Here is a 22,517-nt window from a genome sequence, read left to right as displayed (position 1 = left end):
TGAACATTCTCTCTGGGAAAACTTGAGAGACCTTTAAACTTGAAACAGGAGAATCATGGGGCGATATATCCATTGGTGATTGAATGTTTCCCAGCCACTGGGAATACCTGCCTCCATCAGAGTTTCGGAAAAATCTGCGATATATGGCTTTTTATCTCGAAGGATTTCTCGCCTGTGGATTTTGACTCCTCTCGCTGGCCTGTTCACAGGGACACTGAGCCCTGTGGAACTGATAAGGTAGAGAGAGAGAGAGAGAGAGAGAGAGAGAGAGAGATAAATCGATAGGGGAAAATCTGAGCTCACCAGTTGGTCGCCATGAACTTTGAAGACGCAGAGATAGCAGAGGAAAAGAACTGGCATGAGCTGGAATCCAACTTCTCTGTCAAAGTCTTCCTTACCGTTCTCTACAGCCTCATCCTGGTGACGGGAATCTTGGGTAATGCCGTGACCATCCGGGTGACGCAGGTGCTCCGGCGCAATGGCTACCTGCAGAAGAACGTGACGGACCACATGGTGAGCCTGGCGTGCTCCGACCTGTTGGTGCTCCTCATTGGCATGCCTGTGGAGCTCTACAGCGCCACCTGGTTCCCCTTCACCACCGCCTCGGGCGACGCCTCCTGCAAGATCTACAACTTCCTGTTCGAGGCCTGCAGCTATGCCACCATCCTCAACGTGGCCACTCTGAGCTTCGAGCGCTACACGGCCATCTGCCACCCGTTCAACTTCAAGGCCCTGACGGGCAGGCGGACCTCCTGCCTCATCGCCTTCGCCTGGCTGGCCTCCGTGGCCGTGGCGCTGCCGCTGCTGGTGGCCACGGGGACCGAGGGACACGTCCCACTGCGGGACGACAGGCCCGCTCAGAACCTGACCTTCTGCACCAACCTGAGGGAGCACTGGGTCATGTACAGGGTCAGCATATTTTCAGCGTTCATCGTCTACATGGTGGTGCTGGTCTGCGTGGCCGTCATGTGCCGGGCCATGGTCCTGGTCCTGAGAAGATCCATGGGGGCCGGGGGGGCCAACAATGAAAGTTCAAAGGTCAAAATGGCCAGGAAGCAGACCATCCTGTTTCTAGGTATGTTTGATTTATGACTTTTATAATACACCTTTTTCATCTCAATTTTGCTGTGTGTGTGTGTGTGTGTGTGTGTGTGTGTGTGTGTGTGTGTGTGTGTGAGAGAGAGAGAGAGAGACACACATTATTTTCATATAGTGTGTGACGTGTATGTGTGTTACGTGTGTTAGGCGTGGATGGAGCCGTCAGGTTGTCAAACAGTCTTGCTAGCTATCATCATGAGTCACATGTGGACACTGCACTTCCGATGTTATGACCATTCAAGTGATTGATTATCATACAAGCAAGCTCAACAAGTCGCTAATGGTTGAATTGGCTTGCAGCAGTCACAAGTTTCAACCTTTGACGAGATCATACTGTCACGGTGAGACTCAGACGTATAGGACCCAAAATGCAGAAGAGACAGAGTCAGAGGTAGAACAGGTCGAATGCACAGATATCCAGAACACACAGGAACAGGAGTACAGGACTGTACAGAACACCTACACTTGACTTATCACATGAAGGACCAAAAGGAACTGAGGGTTTAAGCACGCTGGGCACAATATACGCTGTAGTGAGGATTAGCGGGATTTGGGCGGATGTACCGCTCAAGGTTATTGAGCAAACACTCTATAGCAATGTTTACTATATATCTATTCAACACTTATTTTAACACCATCGGGGCCCATGACGTAAATCACTGTCAAGTTCAAGTGCAGGGTCATGTGCCCGACGCACGCACGTACGCACACACACACGCACGCACGCACGCACGCACGCACGCACGCACGCACGCACGCACGCACACAGAGACGTGGCGCATTTATAGTAGGGTATTTTTGTACATTTGGGTCATGGGGGGACACCAAATGTGTGGATAGACCTGCTGTCAAAAGTGTGGTTAGGTTTATGGAGAAAAGTCATTCAAATCATATCTATTATTTCTTTTGTTCTGTCTGTTTGTCCTAGGATGTTTATTCTAGGATTACAGCCATCGAAGTTAAGACTGTCAGATGCAAATAAAAATGTAGTAATGCTCACTCTACGCAAAACATTGCATGGCAATTGCCTGGAAAATACAGACAGTTAGAACATTAGATTAAACACTTTCCACTTATTTGTATTGTCAATCAGTGTTAGGTAACTGCTGGTTCTCAGAAAATGTTCAAATCAAATGCTGTTATAAAACGTACTACAGTTAGCCTATAGTCCATCCATCCGTCTGTCTGAAGGTTGTCTGAGGCTTTCTCCTCTCCATTGACATCGACATTCCTGGTCTTCAATCTAGAATCCTCTGACACATCCTTGAATTTGTCATGTAGTGTACTAGTGTTGTAACTTGTTACTATACAGTACCAATCAGCAGCATAATGAAGGAGTTCTCTGCTCTTTAAAACTCCCAGACAGTCCAGTGGTGATCAACTGTGGTAATTTATCTCTTGCCGTTTTTATTTTACAATCAGCTCATGCACATGCGATTTATACAACAAGCCAAAAAGGAATCACTTTGATGAGCTTAGTCACATATTACATGCACAGCTTGTTAACCATCACAAATCACAAATCATGAATACATTATTCATCTGGACCTCTATTGTCTGAAAGCCGTCACACCTTGGCCAGCTCATAACTACATTTCTATTCTGATGCCGAAGAGATAAATTACAAAAATAACAAGGAGCCACATTGTAATTTCTATGGCAAGCAGCAAGGTTAGCATTGTAGTTGGTATATTTATCATTCCTGCCATATCTTTGCATGCATGGCCTGTGGAGACAACGCAAGTCCCTTAAGATTCCATTGCAGTCTCAGCCGAGTGACTGCAGAGAGATTAATGCTGGTGTCACAGCAGGCTCACTGCTTGGACTGATTGCAAGGTATTGATTTCACAGTCTGACTGGCACTGAATATGTGACAAGTGGTGTATGACACCTAAGTGTAAGCAATTCTATACGTTTTCCATATAAGTTCTGTCTGTCTGTGCTCTGTAGAGTCTAACAGCTCCTGGTAAAATCAATGGATTTGTCATCTGGGAATCCCCACAGACATAAAGTTGCTATAGTAAATGTTCATGCTTTTGAGCAAGTTGGTGAACTAATATATTTGAATACCAAAGGTTCAGCCGCTTGTAGCCTGCAGAACATAAACCATTATAGCTAATTGTAGTACACATTACTGTAGGAGTATTTTATTGCAATGTACTGTAGTATCTTATAGCAATTATATTAATAGGCTACCACATTATTTATTATGGTAAAACAGAGAGGTCACGGTGGTGGAGCGTTATACGCACATCGACAGTGGGTGCTGGGTTAAATCCAAGGCATAAATAATGAGAGACATAGGTGGTTTGCACATCATTCCAAAATTATTATCACAAAACTAGAATACAAATATCCAGAATGTTATTTTGTGTTTTAAAAGTGTTTTTTATTTTATTATTACTGCATAGTATAACTAGCATCAAGAAGGGATACACAACTGGGTGAGGTGAAGTCTGAAGAGGTACGTTTTGAGTGGAAAATGTGGAGTGAGTCACAGGAGGGGAGGGGAGGTCAGAGCAGGTCATTCGCACAACAGCGCCAGGAGTCTAGGATGCTCGGAGCATTGGTCAGCGTGTCAAAGGAGGGGGGGTTAGCTACAGTTATATGTGAGCAGGAAGTGGTTTAGGGGTAGATCATGTCCTGGAGGTAACGGGAAGCAACCAGAAGCCAGTGAAGGAAATGCAGGAGTGGGGTGACGTGAACATTTTGCTAGGTTGAAGACCCAAGCATGCGCTGCAGCATTCTGCGTCATTTTGAAGGGGCTTCAGTGAGCATGCTGCGAGGCCAATAAGGAGGCAGTTCTTGCATGGTTCTGGAGATGACTGCAGAGGCCTGGAGACCGGATGGTCCTGCTGACCATCCCGGCCACTCTCAGGTTCTTGGCAGTTTGAGCAGGAGTTAGGGTGTTGTTGATGGAAATAGAAAGGACATCCATTGTGAGATGTCAGCCAGGCAGGCCCAGCTGGACATAGTATACGGTATAGTATACCATGTATGGTGTGTATGGACACAGGATGCACGGTCTGTGTTGAATATAGACACTTTGGATCCACATGAGTTTCTGTTGGAGGAAATGTCATACAAATAATGATTGAGATGATGGCGGTCCTTTTAGCACAGGATAAAAGGAGTTGTGCCTCTCAGTTACACACATGAAGTATGCTGGTCTGTGGTGGAATGATGTGTGTGTGCGTGTGTCTGTGTCTGTGTCTGTGTGTGTGTGTGTGCCTATTTTGAGGCAGAGATATTTAGCCTTATAGTAAAATATTTCCTGAAAATTGATGACATGAGAGAGGTGTTACATATTTAACAGAGCTATTCATTGGCATGCATTATTGTCAGCTGTATCACAACCGCCCCTCAGCAAGGATTAGCATAATGCTGTGATAATCAACAGATGTTGACGGTCCTGCTACTTGGTGTCCCTGTTGTGTGAGATCATTACCAAGCATCGCCATCGGACACTGTGTATGTACGTCATCCATCTTTTCAGACAAACATTGAGGGGTACAATTGTGTTTAGTATCAACTATATTTGAATAGGACATTTCATTTGAATATGACTTGTCATTATTGCAGTGGAGTTTTTGTACTGAGACCCAGCATTTCCATATTATAATGGAACTGTAGGGCTTATGCAACAATCTTCACAAGACTTGCTTTCTAAGGGGATGTCAGAATACTGGTTAAACTGTTCTCTATACTACCATGGATATGTTATTATATAAGGGATGGGCATTGGGCACACATCCATGACAAAGCTGACATGAGTCTCGGTTGAAAGTTGTCTATACTGTCAACTAATCACCAGTGTGTAAAATTATCTCTGGAAATACAACGCCGTCACACATTACTGTTGCTGCTTTGCTTTACCTTGGAATAACTTTTAATCGCAGTTGTGGCTAATTAAAAGTAGTAAGTTGTTACGGTGTGCACTGCCCACACATGATGACATCCAGGATGGAAGGTTAATTGCTTCAGATAGCTTTTTAGTGATCTGGAGCAAGCACCTGTGAAGTGAATATTAATGTTATAGTTACTGCCTTCAGCCTTGTCCTTTGACCACTATTATATCCACAATTGTGATGTGGAAAGTCAGTCAGTCTCAGATTGGCACTGAAAAGACGTGTGACTTTGGGAGAACTCTGTGTTTTGATTGTTCTTCAAATCAACTGACACAACGTCATCATTGAAAAATAATCACTGGTGCATACATTCACGAGACAAACCTACAGGGTTATCTAACATTTTTTAATTCAGTTAAGATATAGATAACTCATTGGCCGCTACTGTCAATATGATCAATGCGTCATCACGGCCGCCAAATGTTATAGGGAGAGAGCAGTTTTGTTTTTAAGGAGCACTATAGCCCCTCCAATGCATGGCTTTTGAAAATAATGTCATATGGCAGACAAGTCTATGGACTTTTAATGTTTGTTAGGCCAGCAGTTAAAAAACATTGATGACGTGAGACGTTATGTGACAAGAAATCACAATACATACATACACAGTTACAGTACTATATATAAAAATAATATAAGAAAATAATTTTAAAGAAACTGTAGGACGTTCAGGACTAGGCCAGATCACAGCCCATATTGGGATAATCTTCACGTCATTTCCAGGATGTCTTCACCAGTTGAAAAAATATAGCTTATTCTGGGCTAGATCTGACTAGTTATGATATGACTTAACTTTTTCACTGCTATCTACGTTTATAAACGTAGCTAGGCTACCTACTGTACTGGTGCTATACGTGTATGTCCGTAGACAACTGTATACTCCATATATGAAAGCAGCGACCGTCTATTAACTTTTTAGCATTGCTCCGGTTAGTATGGAGTTGCTCCGGTTAGTCCCCACCAGCTATGGGGTTTTAAATCGAGCTCCATCGAGCCTCCATTATAACAGGATTTTCAAAGCGCTGTATCTCTAAAGCTTTGAGCGCTGTCCGTGGTGAGCCACCGCTCACCGATCGTAAATCATCGTAAATCGTAAATAATTTGTGAGTTTGTATACCGCATCGCTGAGCAAATGTAACTGGTTGTAATGATAGCTAAGGGGTCTGAGCTGTAATGCGACTGAACAATGTGCTCCTAACAAAAGCCCCCACCTTACTGAATAAACCGGAAAGGAAACAAGGAGCGTATAGAGTTAGAGTGGACACGTGGCATTCCTTAGGTGTACGTATGCTACCACCCATCGGCACAGAAAAAGTTAAGTTGATCTGGCATCTATCGGACTCTCTCTGATTCATCCAGGGGCTTAGTGGGCAGAATCTATGTTGGTTGAAATCAGATGATATTCTCGGCCAGATCTGACTAGTCTTGGTTTGACTTGATTTGGCCCCAATAGAGACATCACTAATTCGTCAAGGTCCTGGCCGTGCTTGCTGGGTATACTGCAAGTATGTTTCCCCATTTCAACTGAAATGGACCCAAGTTCTGGGGGCCAATGACTGAGTCAGTGAGGGACTATAGATGCATGGGACTGACACGCAATAATTGAATTATTCACCCGCAGTGTACTCGCTCATTTGATTCAGTTTTCTGTCTCTATGCCACCCTATTTGGCAAAATAAATCAAACTTGTGGGAGTGTGTGAGTGAGTCAAGCCTAGTTTACGTGTCGCACACCAAAAATAGCAGACGGTTAAACTCTGACCCTGCTTGTAACCTGAGGATGTTTGATGATTGAATCCTCTTTATAATAATAATAATGAATTATTGCATTTTAATAGCGCTTTTCCAAGTGCTCAAAGCGCTTCACAATGGTTCATTCATTGGGAGGTGCTTTTCGATAAACCACGTCCTCCCCTCTCTCCAGGTGACTATAGCTCATAAACCGAGACAAGCCTATTGCCACACACACACCGACCCCGTCCCGTGGATCGATGAGGTTCCTTTATTGTGTAAGACTGCAGATGCTGCTGCTCTGCTGGGTTCTTGTAAAGCGTTTTTACTGAGCGACTGCTGGCAGGGAGAATAAACCTCTGGGAGGATTTGTTGCCGGAGATGTATGAACCCCACTGGGCGGGTCGATGAATGTGCCGCCCCGTTCTATCTCTCTGCCCCTTTTGCACTGTTATACCTTTTTTACTATTCTATTTTGTCCACCCTCCCTCTCTCTCCACACGCACGTGTCTGTCTGTCCCCGCCCGTCCCCCCCCCCGTCCCCCCGTCCCCCGTCCCCCATGATGACAGAATGACAGTCGGTTAGTTTAATGACGTGCTCCTGAGCTCTGCATCCCAGCAACTACGCTAACGGCCAGGCTTTACAGAAGTGACAGCTGAGACCCTCACTGCCCGGGCTCATGGGATGTCATCTGGTGTGTGCGTGTGTGTGTGTGTGTGTGTGTGTGTGTGTGTGTGTGTGTGTGTGTGTGTGTGTGTGTGTGTGTGTGTGTGTGTGTGTGTGTGTGTGTGTGTGTGTGTGTGTGTGTGTGTGTGTGTGTAATAATAATAATCAAAAATAATAATAATACATAGTGTCAAAATGTAAGAGTAAAACAGAGGACATCTGACATCCTATATGTGCCTGGGCTGGTCAGGTTTTCCGGTAGGTAGGAATAGAAATATTGTGCACATGATTCTATCACCAATATAAATGGAATATAAATACACTTAAAGACCAAAAGGGACCTAATTTACTATATTAATGACCATATAGTAATATTTGTTCTAAGAGTACCAACAGTAAAATCGATCACTGATATAGATATGTAGACGTGTACTGTACTGTACAGTATGTACTATAGTTGATTAATAAGTATACAGTAGGTAAGCACAGGTATGTGCAATCTATCACCAGTATGCATTACTGGGATGTTTGAACTAGTTGCACTCAGACTAGCAAGCACTCACACTCACACATCCCAGAAGATAACCTCCGAGGCAAAAACAGACACAACTCTCAAGGTCTCGAGACCGAGGCGTATTTCAAGGAACATGTTGTTGTCCTCCTGAGAGGCCCCTCTGGCATGTTTCTAGGTTGCTGAGGCTGAACAGGTGAGGATAACCTGGAGGACGGTTTTCTGTTTCTTCTTGTCTCATTTCCTTTGGGAGGGAAACAGCAGAAATCGAGTAAAGGAGCTATGCCTTTATCCAAACAAACAAATCGTCTGTTTCTCACATTTGCTCTTGAAAAGGCAATTAAAAAGAAAGTGGCGAAGAAAAGGATGAGCTCTCCATGTTACCTTTGATCATTTCGGCATGGGAATTTTCATTGAGTGGCTTGTGAACTTTATCACTGCAGGCATATGGCAACTGATTAATTATTCATGCACATCTCTGGATACTGACATTTTAGTACATGTACATAACTTTAACCCTAGTCTCCCAATGCAACGTTTTGTGAAAATAGACACGATACGAGAGCATATTTAGGACCCAAAATGCATGAAGAGCAGACAATGTTCAAATCAAAAGGCAACAGGCTTATTACGTTTTCCCAATCGGCAGGCTTAGACCCCTGAGGGACCAGTTCACCACGGTCAACTGAGTATAGGCTTTAGGTGGTTAAGTGAGAGTGTGTGTGTGTGTGTGTGTGTGTGTGTGTGTGTGTGTGTGTGTGTGTGTGTGTGTGTGTGTGTGTGTATACGTGTGCATGCGTGCTTGTGTGTGAATATAAGCATGAATTGAGTATGATTGGATGGAGATTTAAAAAAATGTGGGTCTTTGGTAGCACACTATGAAAACCTAGGAGTTCAACTTCTTTGTCTTTATAAACGATTGTAAAACATAGATTGGTTACGTAACCAACAACAGCCAATTAGCTACTACAAACGTTATGCAAAGCTTGGCCAATGACAGCGGAAGTTGTGGTAGGTTACTCCAGAAAGATAATAAGAAAGTGTGACAATAACTATAGTCTCTGGCAACCACACTACTAATAATAATAATAATTAGAAAAGTCTCAATTTGGAGTCAACATCTCCGGAACAACCGTGGCGGCTCTCCCCTATAGTTACTTTCCACCAGTGTAAAGTATATAGTTACTTTCCACAAGTATCTAAGGTCCTTCTACTCATCGTTGATACTGTGTACAGTAGGTCCTTCATGAATGCCAGCTGGATCAATGGGCCTTGTGTTGATAAAGATGATGAAGTGTTGAGAATGAATTGAGTCAGTGCATGTTTAAGTGCTGTCAGCGAGCACACTTGGCACTGCCTCAAGCGGCTTTTGGCATGTTGACAAGTTGTTAAATCATTCACCCCCCCCCCTCCAACATTACTTCCAACATTTCCCCCCCCTTGCTTGCAGAGGAAATCACGAATCATTCTGACTCCACTAGGTTGTTTAAGCAGAAGACATCCACAAGTGTCATGCACCACCAGACGACCACTCAGGCTACTTCTACTTTGCTGCTGTCCTGCTCTTATAGTCTCTGTATATCTGGAATGTAATAAATAAAGAAATCTATACCTAATGCTGTTGCTGCAGGGTGAATTCGTATTAGCATATGTTAATAATGTGACAATTGTAGTTTTAGCATTGCAAATATATTTACATAATTGGATTTGTATCATTTTTATAAATCATTTTATCATTGTATTAATTGGTTTTCAATTATAAACACAAACGCATATGCTGTCCATCTGAGTAGACGGGTCAGAAAATTGGTGTTTTATAAAAAACAAAGTTCAGTTGTTATTTGTATGTCTAAAGACACTTAATAAGATTTATTTTTAACTCAGGTTATCATAATTCATGCGTCACAGGGCTGGACCCACTATGGAAATGTACAGAAACATAGGCTACAACATAAGTCATTGGAACTGTACGCATGCCACAACAACGAAATGTAGGACATAATTTACACTTGGGATGGGTGTTAGGAAAGGTGAGTACAGAAGGGTTATCTATTAGGGTACGCACAAGAAGAGAAAGTCTCCCTTAGGATGATTACATTACTTCCAACCTGACTAATATTCACTGAATGTATTTGGTTTAATGGCTATAATTTATCTAGCATGATAATTAATTTTCCTACACTTTTCCGCGGATATGAGCTAATGAACATTATGAATAGTCACTTTTTTATCCATTTGCTGCAAGAGGAGAAATTACTCTATTTGTGCCCGGCAAATCAGCAAATGGAGGTTCTCTCTGGCCAGTCTCTCTAATATGAGATCACATTATCTTTTCACTTACATATTACATAGATGTAAAGATGTAATGAAATCTTTGGAGCTCCTAGGATGAATGTAACTAACTGGTCGGCATAAGTCTATATTTTAATTAGGGCGTAAGAGATTCATTCATAATGTATTTTTGTATGTTTGGGTCCCGGGGACGGAGGGAGACACCAAATTTCTCTTTTGGGTCTCAAACTGATAATGTTTTGTAACCCCTAGTTTAGTCTACTTGCACCTCAATGGTTTGGAATTTATTGCTTTGGATGTAACGTAATGATACCAGAAAGTTTAGACACTTTCACACATCACAGGAAAGACTTTGAAAGATTGAAATTCACGTTTGCAGTGACTTCATGCGTTCATTTGGAAATCTTCAGTGAGAACATGTTTGGTAGTTTAGTGAAGTCGAGTGTCTCAAACAAACAACACTTGTTTGAATGCAATGCGGTTCTCTGTTTCCCAGGACAACTGTGGTATGATGAACCTGTTGTCTCCTCTGACAGTGCATGGGAAGTTCCAGGAAACACATGCTTCCATGTGTTGTGGTAATGCCTCTTCGCTTCGCCACACTGCACTGACTGCAGGAAAGCAATGTATTTTGTCAGGACGAAAACATTTGAGTAACATCTTTTCAGTTGCACGACTTTTGAAAACATGTTTTAATTATTAAGTAGGACTGGGAAATATATCGCTATTTTGATATCATTATGAGACTGGATATCGATGGGGATTTTGGATATCGCCCTCCACTCCCTGGTAGAAAACAACAACAAGGAAGACAATGACGTCACTATAATGAGAGCGACGCCCCTTTGCACTATAGTTCACTCCCACTCCTAGACCAGGAAATGTCTCATGTTCTCCCAGGCTTTCATTTTTTGAGCTGTAGCGAACGAAAATAAAAGCCTGGGTACAGATTAGACCATCTCTAACTCTGTAAACTGCGTTAAATATCAATGTATAATGACCTATCATTACATCACTGCCTAATTCTCCACTGTATTCGAAAGTAATGACAATCAGACGGACTCCAATTACAGCAGGGACAGGAAATTAATTGCTTCAATAATCTGGTGTAATTGCTTTCTAATTAGTTGCCACTTTATAGTTCTTCCCCGCGGCAGAGAGACAGTAAATATTCACCCGTGAGAGAGTGTGCATGCATTGGTTGTGTCAGTGAGTGTTCAACATGAGGTCAGAATTTATAACGGGCAGCGGAAGTGACCAGCAGATATTCAAACAAATCAGAGTATTTCACACCAGAATTCAGGACTGTTATTAAGTAGTTTATATCGTCACCCGCCCTAAACCACTAATGGCATTAATTTATTTCTCTCGAATCTTTCACAAATAGAATGTGGAATTCTGAACAGCAGAGTGGACACAGTGACACAGTGGTAGCCAAAACAAGTGTACGTTTCGTTTATACCGTATGTACAGTATCCCTGCATTCAATTTAAAGGTGCTGTAAAAAATGTTTTTTGGTAGTTTGGGATTTTGATAGAACAAAACAAATAATCTACATTCTCATAGTAATCATTGCTATAAAGTGTTAGTTCAGTAACAGGGATCTCTCCGTCTCTCCAGGTCTTTAGGCCTAAAGAATATACATTTTTAGGTGGGTTAATTTCCAATTTGATAGTGTACCAGTTCCAAATTTGTCTGCATTTTTTTGTTTCATCACTTCCAATTTCACTTGTTTAGCCTCTGTTACTGACAAACCAGTGTTTTAATGTTGTACAGTAGGGTCAGTTTGTGAATTGTAACTCATTCTCTATATGACTCATCCAGCTATATATCTACCCATGGAGGGCATTCCGGGGCAAAACGGAGCAAATGTAATGGTTCCTCATGGGGATGGACCCGAAATGCTGATGCAACGGCAAAGCAGCAATGTAGTAACTGTGATTTCATTTATTTTATCTCTACAGCTGGCAACTATATGCGATTTATTTGCCTACTTCATTGCCTCCAGTGTTTCTCAAACAGTTTCATGTCAAGAACCCGTTAATTGATACATATTAATCTGTTACAGTCCACCGCAGCAATCCATCTCCCAGGCATGTATAGTGCACTGGTAAGGGGACATCCTCGCTCTCGTCTGAGCAGATACCGATATTAAGCCACTCTGACACTTTCATTGCTGTTGGGAGGAAACCTCCTAACTCAATGTTTTTGATTTTGTTTTTGTTTTTGTTTTCATAAATCAATGCTATTGAACACCCTTTACTGTCTGTGTTGGTTAAAAAAAACCATTGAACCAATGAAAAGTATTAGAAAGCGCTTCGGACAAAACCTCTTAACTCCATTGGACTCTCAAACTGTCTGCTAAAGCAGCTAACGCCATGCACCACCTCTCCCCCTCTCATGTACAATATATAAAGTAAAAATGTACGAGGCATTGCATTGTTATAAAAATATAAAACATATATAGGGTATACCTACCCTATAGTATAGGGGACACGGAGAGAACATGAAAACTCCACACAGAAAAGCCCTTTCGTCAACCCCGCGCATCGGGAATGGGCACTGATGACACGGAGGAGAGAACACGCCCCCAGCACCTACAGCGTCAGTGCGACAGCACTACCGACTGTGCCAGTGTGTGCCACCGTGCCCTGTTTGCTGCTCTAATGTTTAGCAAATTTGCAAATGTAAGAAAAGTTGGTCAATTTGTCTCAGTAGGTTGTTTCCTTCAAAAGTTACGCTGTTTTCTGTGTTCTTTCTGAATTGAATACGGATTTGGGTATAGGATTGACGGATTGTGTAAGAAAGGGTTAAAGATTAACCCCATGGAACATTTTTCTTGTCGGTTACCTGGCAGAATAATAAAATACACCCTTCAAGGATTTTTTTATTTTATTCCTTGGGTCCTAATTGTATGGAAACATGTGTTAATTAATAACCCCTTGGGACATAATTTTTTCTTGTTACCTGGCATAATCTTAATATAGGATTAAGAAAAATCAGGTGGCGTTAAAAAATCCACCCTATGCGCGTGAACCCCCCGTTCCATCTGACTATTAATAATTGCTTTGGAGTTGGGTTTCATATCATGAAAATCCACCTGTGCATTTTTAACATTGACGCCAAGTGACATCGTGACATGACGATATCTCATCATGCAACACGTTTTGTGAGTTATTATTTATTTACGATTGGGGTGAATGGAAAAAGCATAACCTCCTGCCGAGGACAGACACCATGCACTTCAAAAATGTTCAGTTACAGAAAATGAATTAAACAATATAGGCCTATTATTTAACAATGTGTGTGTGAGAACAGGTCACGAAAAAGTTATATATAGTCAATCTGTTGAAAAATCTAGCTAAACTCATTCTGAGTTCTGACATGATTTATTTATTAACCCCAGTGACAAGAATTCTTATCTGCTATCAGTCTGCTTTAACATTCCTTTCTTTCTAGTCTCAATTTCTGGTCTACTCCCCCCTCTGCCCCCTACCTCTGGTTGAGTCATTACATTTCTATACTTTACTTTTTCCACTGTTCTCATATTTTTCTTCTCACACTTGCCGCTCATCATATATTAATTTGTTATTCCAGTAATTCAGCCCTGACTTTTTGGCCCAGACAGGCCCACCACAACTGGCACGCAGATATAGCAAATACTACCGCCCTGCTCCGTCGAGGCACTCAAACAAATAAGTCCTACCACAATTTTTACTGAAAACATCCCTCCATGTTCTTTAACTTATATTAATTAACCGGAATGCTCCTTTTTCATCACCCAGGCATATGCACGCCTGGGTGCCACTACTAATCCAGTCCTTAAGGTTTAGTTTTGTTTTAGCAAATAAATAAATAATGTTTTTTATTTATGTTAAAGCACTATAGGCTATGTGATAATGATTACTGATGGTAATCATTGCTATATGCGTTTGTTCAGTCACATGGGTCCCCCTGTCTCTCCAGAAATTGTAGTCTTCCAGTTCCAATTTTGTCCACTCGTAACTCATTACTGAATAAACACTATCAGAATATATAGCTATTTAATACTTATTTTAACCAAAGAAAATCACTTACTCTGGTGGTTCAGATCGAGGACAGAGTCTAGGGTTTGAACCCGTCTCTTGACCTTGACCTATACTCTCCTCTCTCATCTTTTCACTCTATCTGGCAGTGCAGAGTTTCTGTCAACGTAATCTTTAAAAAGGCAGATCCTCTACATCTAAAATAATACTGACTGACCTGCTCGAAATGTGAATCACAGTCTGAATCGTATTATTTCACTATACTTGATAAGGTAGCTGTGTTCAAGGCCTGTGATGTGCACTGCTAAGTTTGATTGGATGGGGAGGCCATGCTGTTTCTAACACAAATGTTAATACGGTTTTAAAATATTTACAGATGGGAATAATGGCCAGTCTGGTGGGTCTGCGGGTTTTGGGACCTCAGGTTCCGTTGAGTGGTGATAGTTTGAGGATCTTGGCCGGAGCTCTTAATTGATCCCTTTGAACTTCAAAGGGAAACATGCACTGTTGTTTGAATGCATAGACCGGCGGCCATCTTGCAGCCCTACAGTTAATTATTTCTCTGCCGGCTAGCTGTTAGCAAAGGTATTGTGTGTATACACACACAGATCTGGGATTCTACCTAGTATGCCTTTAATCTGATGTTATTTTATCCAATAATGAGTGGTAACTGGTACAGGTGAAAACAACTTTCAGAGCTCACCGCAGCAGAGCATTTGTGTTGGGACATAGGCTCGGTCACCTTTTAGTTATCAAAATATGCGATTTAGCATATAACCAGCATGCACAGTCAGAGCTGCAGTGCACTCTGGATGAAGTTATACAATTATTTCACCTGTACCACTCGTTCTTTGATATAATTAATAATCAATATCAGATTAAGGTAAGAAAATGGGTAATCCAGAATTCTCCTTTAAAATCTTGTCTAAGACCAGCATGAAAGTTTGAGCCAGTAAGTAAATCATCAGATCCACAACAAGTTCCACAACACCACAGTAGTAGTTGAGTTACTGTTATTTTTCCTTCACCAGACATCTGTGACATGGCTAATGGCTTCCATGTTTCTCCTACCAGCTACCCTGGAAATGATTCACTATGTTTTTGGAATTTCAAACATGTCTAAATTATTCAAACACTTCTTCAAAACACCTCTGTCCCGTGTGTTTGGTAAACAAGAGTGTGGACATCCATTTTCCTTCAGCAGGAAATGAGATGTGGGACAGAGCAATCTGTTACATTTTGAAAGCCTATTTGGTCACAGTGTGACTCACATTAAAAGCATTGGTGAGACGGATAAACAGCAGATAAGAGAAGAGGGGTTACTGCTGTGAATCACGCTCCTTCTATGGAAGAAGCACACAGATGAGATAATTGTCACGTGGACCTAGTTTTATGCGTTGCAAGTAATATATCCTTTGTAGGCTACATCTACAAAAATATAAAATATATATTCTAGTTTATTCTAAACTAGAAAAACTACTCTTTGGCACCAGGTCAGGTATAGGTTATTGTGGGTCAGCAATTTTCGGAATTCGTCAATCAGGATGGAATGGACGTTTGGGTTGCAACTTGGAATAGGCAAGTTATATAAAAGTTAGGATAGATATGGACATTATAGCGATAATAGCGTATTCTTGGGACTGTGTGTGTGTGTGTGTGTGTGTGTGTGTGTGTGAATGATATCATGAATGATGTGTCAATCCCCCGCAACACTGTACAAGTATGTAGCAATCCAGATACATATCAAACATGTTTGAAAATGATCAGAGTGGCTCTGATCTGATCATCTCTGGACGGTTCAAGATTGGATCTTTGAACACACAGATCAGGGGATCATATCCTGCTGCTGCTCCACTCAATTTAGTTCTGCGATAACATTGCAACTAATTTAAATAATTTGCATCGCACTCAGTGTGCAAGGATGTTTGTAGAGGATGTTTTGCGGGGCGTCTTTTTGTGCGGAAAGCAATGATTAGCCGAAATAGCCAATCTACAAGCGTGGTACCTAAAGTTACCCACAACCCATGTCTGATCCGTCATGAAGCACAACAAACAGGTTGGCCAACAGATGCACCAAATCGCAGGTGTATTTTATACTGTGGTGATTGCAACAAGGATTGGCTGTGGTGAGTGGAGACAGCTGTAGTGTATACGGGTGATTGTTAATGGGAGTGGCTACTGTGTGAAGGCAGTGTGGTATTGAGAAAGGGGAGTGGCTGTGATAAGCAGAGGGTGGTCTCTACTCCTGAACCTACATTGAACAAGACTACATTAAAGGGACACTTCACCCTTTTTTCCTCAAAAATACGACATTTAATAGGACGTTTAGACAATTTAGGACACTTTCCTGGGGTCTTTATGTAGGTAATATGTACAGTACAGAGCACAGTTCAGTAAGTATAACAATAAATGTATAGTTGCACCGCTCATTTCACACTTTTCATAATTACACTGATCAGCAGTGAAGCAAAATCTCTGCCTCCCATTCACTATTTCTCCTGCCCCCCCCCTCTCAGGTCTGATTGTAGGCTCCCTAATGGTGTGCTGGATACCCAACCAGGTGCGACGCCTCATGACGGCGGCGGTGCCCAAGTCCGACTGGACCGTGTCTTACTTCCGCAGCTACGTGACCCTTCACCCCGTGGGTGACACCTTCTTCTACCTCAGCTCCGTCCTGAACCCACTCCTTTACAACCTCTCCTCCCGGCAGTTCCGGGAGGTTTTCCTGCAGGTGTTTCGCTGCCACGTCACCGTCGAGCATGTCAACAAGCGCAACGTGCTGCGGAGCTCCGAGGCTGCCTCCGCCCGCTCCCTGCGGCCCTTGCTGCTCAAGTCGCTGCGGCTCAGCAAGACGAGTCGCTCCACCACGCGGGACAGCAAGGACACGGCAGCACCGCGACCCGTGCTCACGACCTTTCAGAGCGCCAGCACCACTGACTCCGGAGTGGGCTCGGACACGCAGGAGACCCTGTGCCTGGCGGAACAGTCCGATTCAACTGCCAGGACTAAGAGATCTGTTCTCTCAGAGAGCGAGATATAATGCAACATAAGACACAGTCAAGAACATATGACTCAGACCTTTTTCCTTTTTTTATACAACGATGCTTGTACTGCGTCCAGTAATAAAGATATGGATATTCTGTATGCACAATATGGGTATGCGCATGCATAAAGTGAGTGGCAAATAGGACTTTTCTGTAGGTGTTCCTGCACAACTTGTGGGTATGATGATGTCACTACCAACGACGAATGCCAGACAATCATTTGTTCATAGCCTTATTTCTTAACCTCTATATAGGGCCTACCAAAATCTCCCGGAGGGGGCATTAACATATGTGTCACGTGGTAGCGGCCGCCATTTTCGCTGGCTTTTCTGGTTTGTTTACAGTCAGCGACCATCCGTGTGCGTTCTAATTTTTAAACACCAGAGGGAGTTCCACAAGCTCGTTCCTGGCGACAACACAGTGAGCCAACACCAGGATGGAAAGAAAAAACGTCGGCCTCGACATACCTTACATACAAGGACAAGCTGAACTTTGAGGAAAAAGAGCGTTACCTCAACAAAATCAAGGATATTGACGGTCTCGACCCCTATGAACACACTGACTGGACAGAGGATGCTTTCGATCTTCTACCACCACTAACGCTCCTTTTCCTCAAAGTTCAACTTGTCCTTATGTAAGGTATGTCGAGGCCGACGTTTTTTTTTGGCTCACTGTGTTGTCGCCAGGAACGAGCTCGTGGAACTCCCTCTGGTGTTTAAAAATTAGAACGCACACGGATGGTCGCGGACTGTAAACAAACCAGAAAAGCCAGCGAAAATGGCGGCCGCTACCACGTGACACATATGTTAATGCCCCCTCCGGGAGATTTTGGTAGGCCCTATACCTACTTCAATGTACGTGAAATAGTGAAAATAGCTGATTAACAAAATAGGTATTTGACAGCTATTTGCAAATCAGCTATTTGCCCTAGGAACGCCTTTAATTGAATAATAGATTAAAGATGGAGTGCCACCATTTTTTTCCACTCTAAAACATCATCATCAGGTATTATTACAATATAAGGGGGATGAACTTTTTCCAAAAAGTGTACAGTATTTGTTAAAATCATGCTTTTATGTGGACACGCCCACCAGTTAATTAAGTATGCCTGGTTTGCCTGGTGGGTGGTGATCCACCTGAACTGAAGCCACACCCACAGCTGTAGTTGTATGATAAAGGGGGAGGGGTTAGGGGAGGGGCTGATAGTGTGGTGTCACTATATTACTGTTTACTTCATTGGCCCGTTTTACTGTCAAGGGTTCAGCCTCCAGGAAGAAACCCTAAATACAAAGTTAATACACCATTGCACATAAAAACAACTCCAGGGTGTCTAATGAAGTACTGTCACCTCATAGACACATGAAAAACTGGAAAAATACAAAAATTGTGGCACTCCATCTTTAACATTACCGTCAACAATCGAGGAACTGTCCTGGCAAACCAAATGACTTGTAGTCCTGCTGGGAATTCCTGACAATGTGGGGAGGGAGTTGGCTGAAAACACTGCAGGTGCTGCTGACGGCTAGACTCACCCCCCATCACTCTCGACAAGAGTGATGGGGGGTGAGTCTAGCCGTCAGCAACAACTCTCCTCATCCTGTAGTCCCTTCACAATAAAATGTTGCCCCTTTACCTCCCAATGCTACGCATTTTATCCAGGTTATTAACAGGAAATATGTGTAACTTAATAACAGCGTGGGAGACAGCAAGGCAGCGAGTGAGCGAGAGAGACAGGGCGAGACTCAGCCTGGGCACACCTGAACTTCCATGCACAGCCAAAAGAAGCTGTCTGCCGGTGTCTCTTCCGGGTTTTTAGACAGCTGGTGGATGGGCTGGAGGCCCGTTTCAGTTGAAACTGATGAAACATAGCGAAGGCCTTCTATACATTCTGCAATCACAGGTCTCTGTTTTTCTTTTGGTTGACCATATTGTGCCGAATAGAAGACGTTTTATTGTTTAAAAATGGATTATAGTCGAACTCTAGACTTTTTTACATGTCATTACACATCCGCGCTGTTAGATGGCACCATTAGCATTGAAACCAGTATTATGAATTGAGCGATAAACACACACAGACGGGATAACAGCTGTGATATAAGATGGAGGAACGGTGTGACCATCTCGAACAGATTGGTTCAAAAGCTGGCCAGGTTAAACAAACAGATAAGTTATGATGCGTTCTTAATTAATCTCAAACCAATACAGCAGTGCAGTACCTTCATAACACCCAGAGTCTATCGCTGATAATGCAACTCTAGGCTGTCCCACACTTTTACCTGTACCCCTATCAACATTGGCAGGTAGGAACTAACATTACGGCAGATGTTAAAGCAAGGAGACCTATAGGCCTATAGCCTGATTGTTAGAATTTGTTACTGGTATAAGAAATACCAAGAGACTACAGTTTATTTTCAATTTTGTTACTGTAGCCTATCTTTACTACGGTAACCTATATTGTCACATGAATTTCAAAAAGACATACTAGTATTAGTCTACACACATAATTTATTAGTCTATACATAATTAAAATGTTTAATCATTTTAAAATAAATGCATTTCCTTTATAAAGAACCAGATTTTGTCTTCAATGTATTTTCCACAAATTAGTCTTGAGAAATGGGAGTCGTCTTATAATCAGAGTCGTCTTAAATTCGGCACAATACAGTGTTTTTTTTACAATGAACACATAAACACATCAGCAGTCAGCAGTGAATATGATCACACACACGTTGTGCAGAAAACGTGTTTGTCTAAAAACAAGGAAGAGACGCCTGCTCTTGACGTGTAAATGTGCCTGCACCTTATGTGATAAACACGGTTACAAGTAAAACAGAGTCAAATTAGGGACCCGTGACTCATGGTTAAAAGCCAAAAAGGGGTTATTAACATTGGAAGTGAATTAAGGACAGCATTATGTCCGAATGAAGAATCAGCTTGATATTATTAATATTCCCAATTTATGCATTTACATTTACAATTTACAAACAGAAACATCATTCATTGATTTGGATTCACAGATTGTTTTTCTACCAGCATAATAAAACTAAAAGCATAATACAACTTTTAAATCCAATAAATCTACAACAAAAAGCCAGCTGTTCCAAATAATAACAGTGTGGACAAATCAGATTTGCCTGCAGTCTGAACAAAGCCTTAGACACCAGGTTGTATGCAATTATTGACGAATTCCACTGCAAAGGAACATTCAAATAATTTACCACACGGATAGGAGGCAGAACTGATGAAGTCTACCTATGAGACAATGCATCTCTGCAGAGAATTTGCGTGTCTTAAGTACCAGGTCTTATTCCCTAACTTGAGTAAACTAAAGACCTGGAGGCGTGATCAATGCCATTTGGCTATTCTGAGTGGCCAAAGAGCATTGATCACACCTCCAGGTCTTTAGTTTACTCAAGTTAGGGAATAAGACCTGGTACTTAAGACACGCAAAATACAGCCCTATCAAGGGCTTTATGTTAGGACTGATACTACAGTATGTGCATTGTCTAGGGGTTCTATGGGTTCCTGGTAACATACTGTAAGGATGTAGGGAATATAGGGATGCCCTACAAGACAATGTAGAGATCAGACTCTGAGCTAATTTTAATCTATATGATGATTTGATATGCATTAATGTCTGGGACCCAAATCTACACTGTAAAATCCTCAGTGTGAATTTAACCCTTATGGATCCATTTGGTTGCATTTTTACAGTCAGAGTTAAGGGTATAAGGGTTCATTTAACTATCAATTATTTAGCAGTGGACATCCTGGAACCCCCTCAAGGACCCCTGGACCACACTTTGAAATAGATACACAAAATTGCATTCCGCTGGCAGAGCAAAAAACTTGCAGTTGTTTGGGTCCACAGGAATGGAGTGGTGAACTATTGACCTAGAACAATAATGATGCACAATTTGAACCATTGCCGAAAAAATTGGAAATGACAAAATGAGCCGAGCGTTAGTCTATTTTTGTCATGATCCGTGACCTGGTCTGTCACCCTGATGTGTTTCCCTATGTTCCTTGTTTTGGGTTTTACTTTTGTGTACTTTTACCTTTTATTTTGTAGTTCTAGTGTCTCTTGGTTTCCTATGTTGCCCATGTTTACCTGCCTTGTCTAACTCTGTGATTAGTATAGTGTTCCCCTCCTGTGTCCTGTTATTCTCCCAGCCAATCCCTGAGTTGATTTGTCTGTTGTATTTCACCTGTGTCTAGTTAGTCCTTGTCTTTTATGTACCCTTGTGTTTTCAGTTCTCGGTTGGTTCGTACTGTTACGAGTGAGTACGGAAGAGGACCCAAATGCAGGCGACAGTAGGCAGAGCAATAAACTTAGAAGGATTTATTAAACAAACTGAGGTTCTTCCATAAACAGGGCAAAGAAGGCATGACAAAACCACATAAACTATACAGGAACTCACACCACAGGAAACTCGTAACAGTACGAACCAACCGAGAACTGAAAACACAAGGGTACATAAAAGACAAGGACTAACTAGACACAGGTGAAATACAACAGACAAATCAACTCAGGGATTGGCGGGGAGAATAACAGGACACAGGAGGGGAACACTACACTAATCACAGAGTTAGACAAGGCAGGTAAACATGGGCAACATAGGAAACCAAGAGACACTAGAACTACAAAATAAAAGGTAAAGGTACACAAAGGTAAAACCCAAAACAAGGAACATAGGGAAACACATCAGGGTGACAGACCAGGTCACGGATCATGACAATATTCGTGGAACATCCGTTCATGGAACATCCTTCCAGGATTTGTACAGTAGCAACTGCACACTTTGGAACCTGACAAGAGTTTAAAGGATGTAATGTGACAACACATTGGTTTTTCATCATGGAATCACATTTCTTTTCACATTCAATTCACATTCAGTTTGCTGTATGCTTTTGATCAGTTTATTAGATCTGCAAATATCTTTCCACAGCCTTACAAAACAAGAAACACAAGAATTATTTATACCAGTGGTTCTCAAACATTTCATTAAAGAACTCCAAAATTCTACTGTATTTGCCTTCAGGAGTCAGGACTCCATTTGGAAAAATGTAAAGTTCTAAAGTTATTTTTTAGCTGTTACTCACTTTGCTGGCGACCCCCTGGCCCCCCTCAAGGACCAATAACGTTGAGATATGGTTAAGTCCTCCGCTGTAGCTGGAATTGGCTCAGCCTGCTGTCCCATAACCCAGACGGGAAGCCACGTTTCGTTCATTACCAGTCCCCATT

General features: G+C 42.2%; 1 protein-coding gene across 1 annotated transcript; it reads left to right on the top strand.

Annotated features, from left to right (window-relative positions):
* Positions 1-315: 315 nt before the first annotated feature.
* Positions 316-17,268, top strand: gpr39 (G protein-coupled receptor 39; the record flags this gene model as incomplete). Its single annotated transcript, XM_080786006.1, has 2 exons — positions 316-1,075; positions 16,745-17,268. 2 exons carry the CDS (start codon positions 316-318, stop codon positions 17,266-17,268), a joined length of 1,284 nt encoding a protein of 427 aa, XP_080642132.1.
* Positions 17,269-22,517: the final 5,249 nt, after the last annotated feature.

This window comes from Protomyctophum bolini, assembly GCF_963924005.1.
Source record: "Protomyctophum bolini genome assembly, chromosome: 16".
In the NCBI taxonomy this organism is placed as follows: domain Eukaryota; kingdom Metazoa; phylum Chordata; class Actinopteri; order Myctophiformes; family Myctophidae; genus Protomyctophum; species Protomyctophum bolini.
This window is presented reverse-complemented; position numbering and strand designations above follow the sequence as displayed.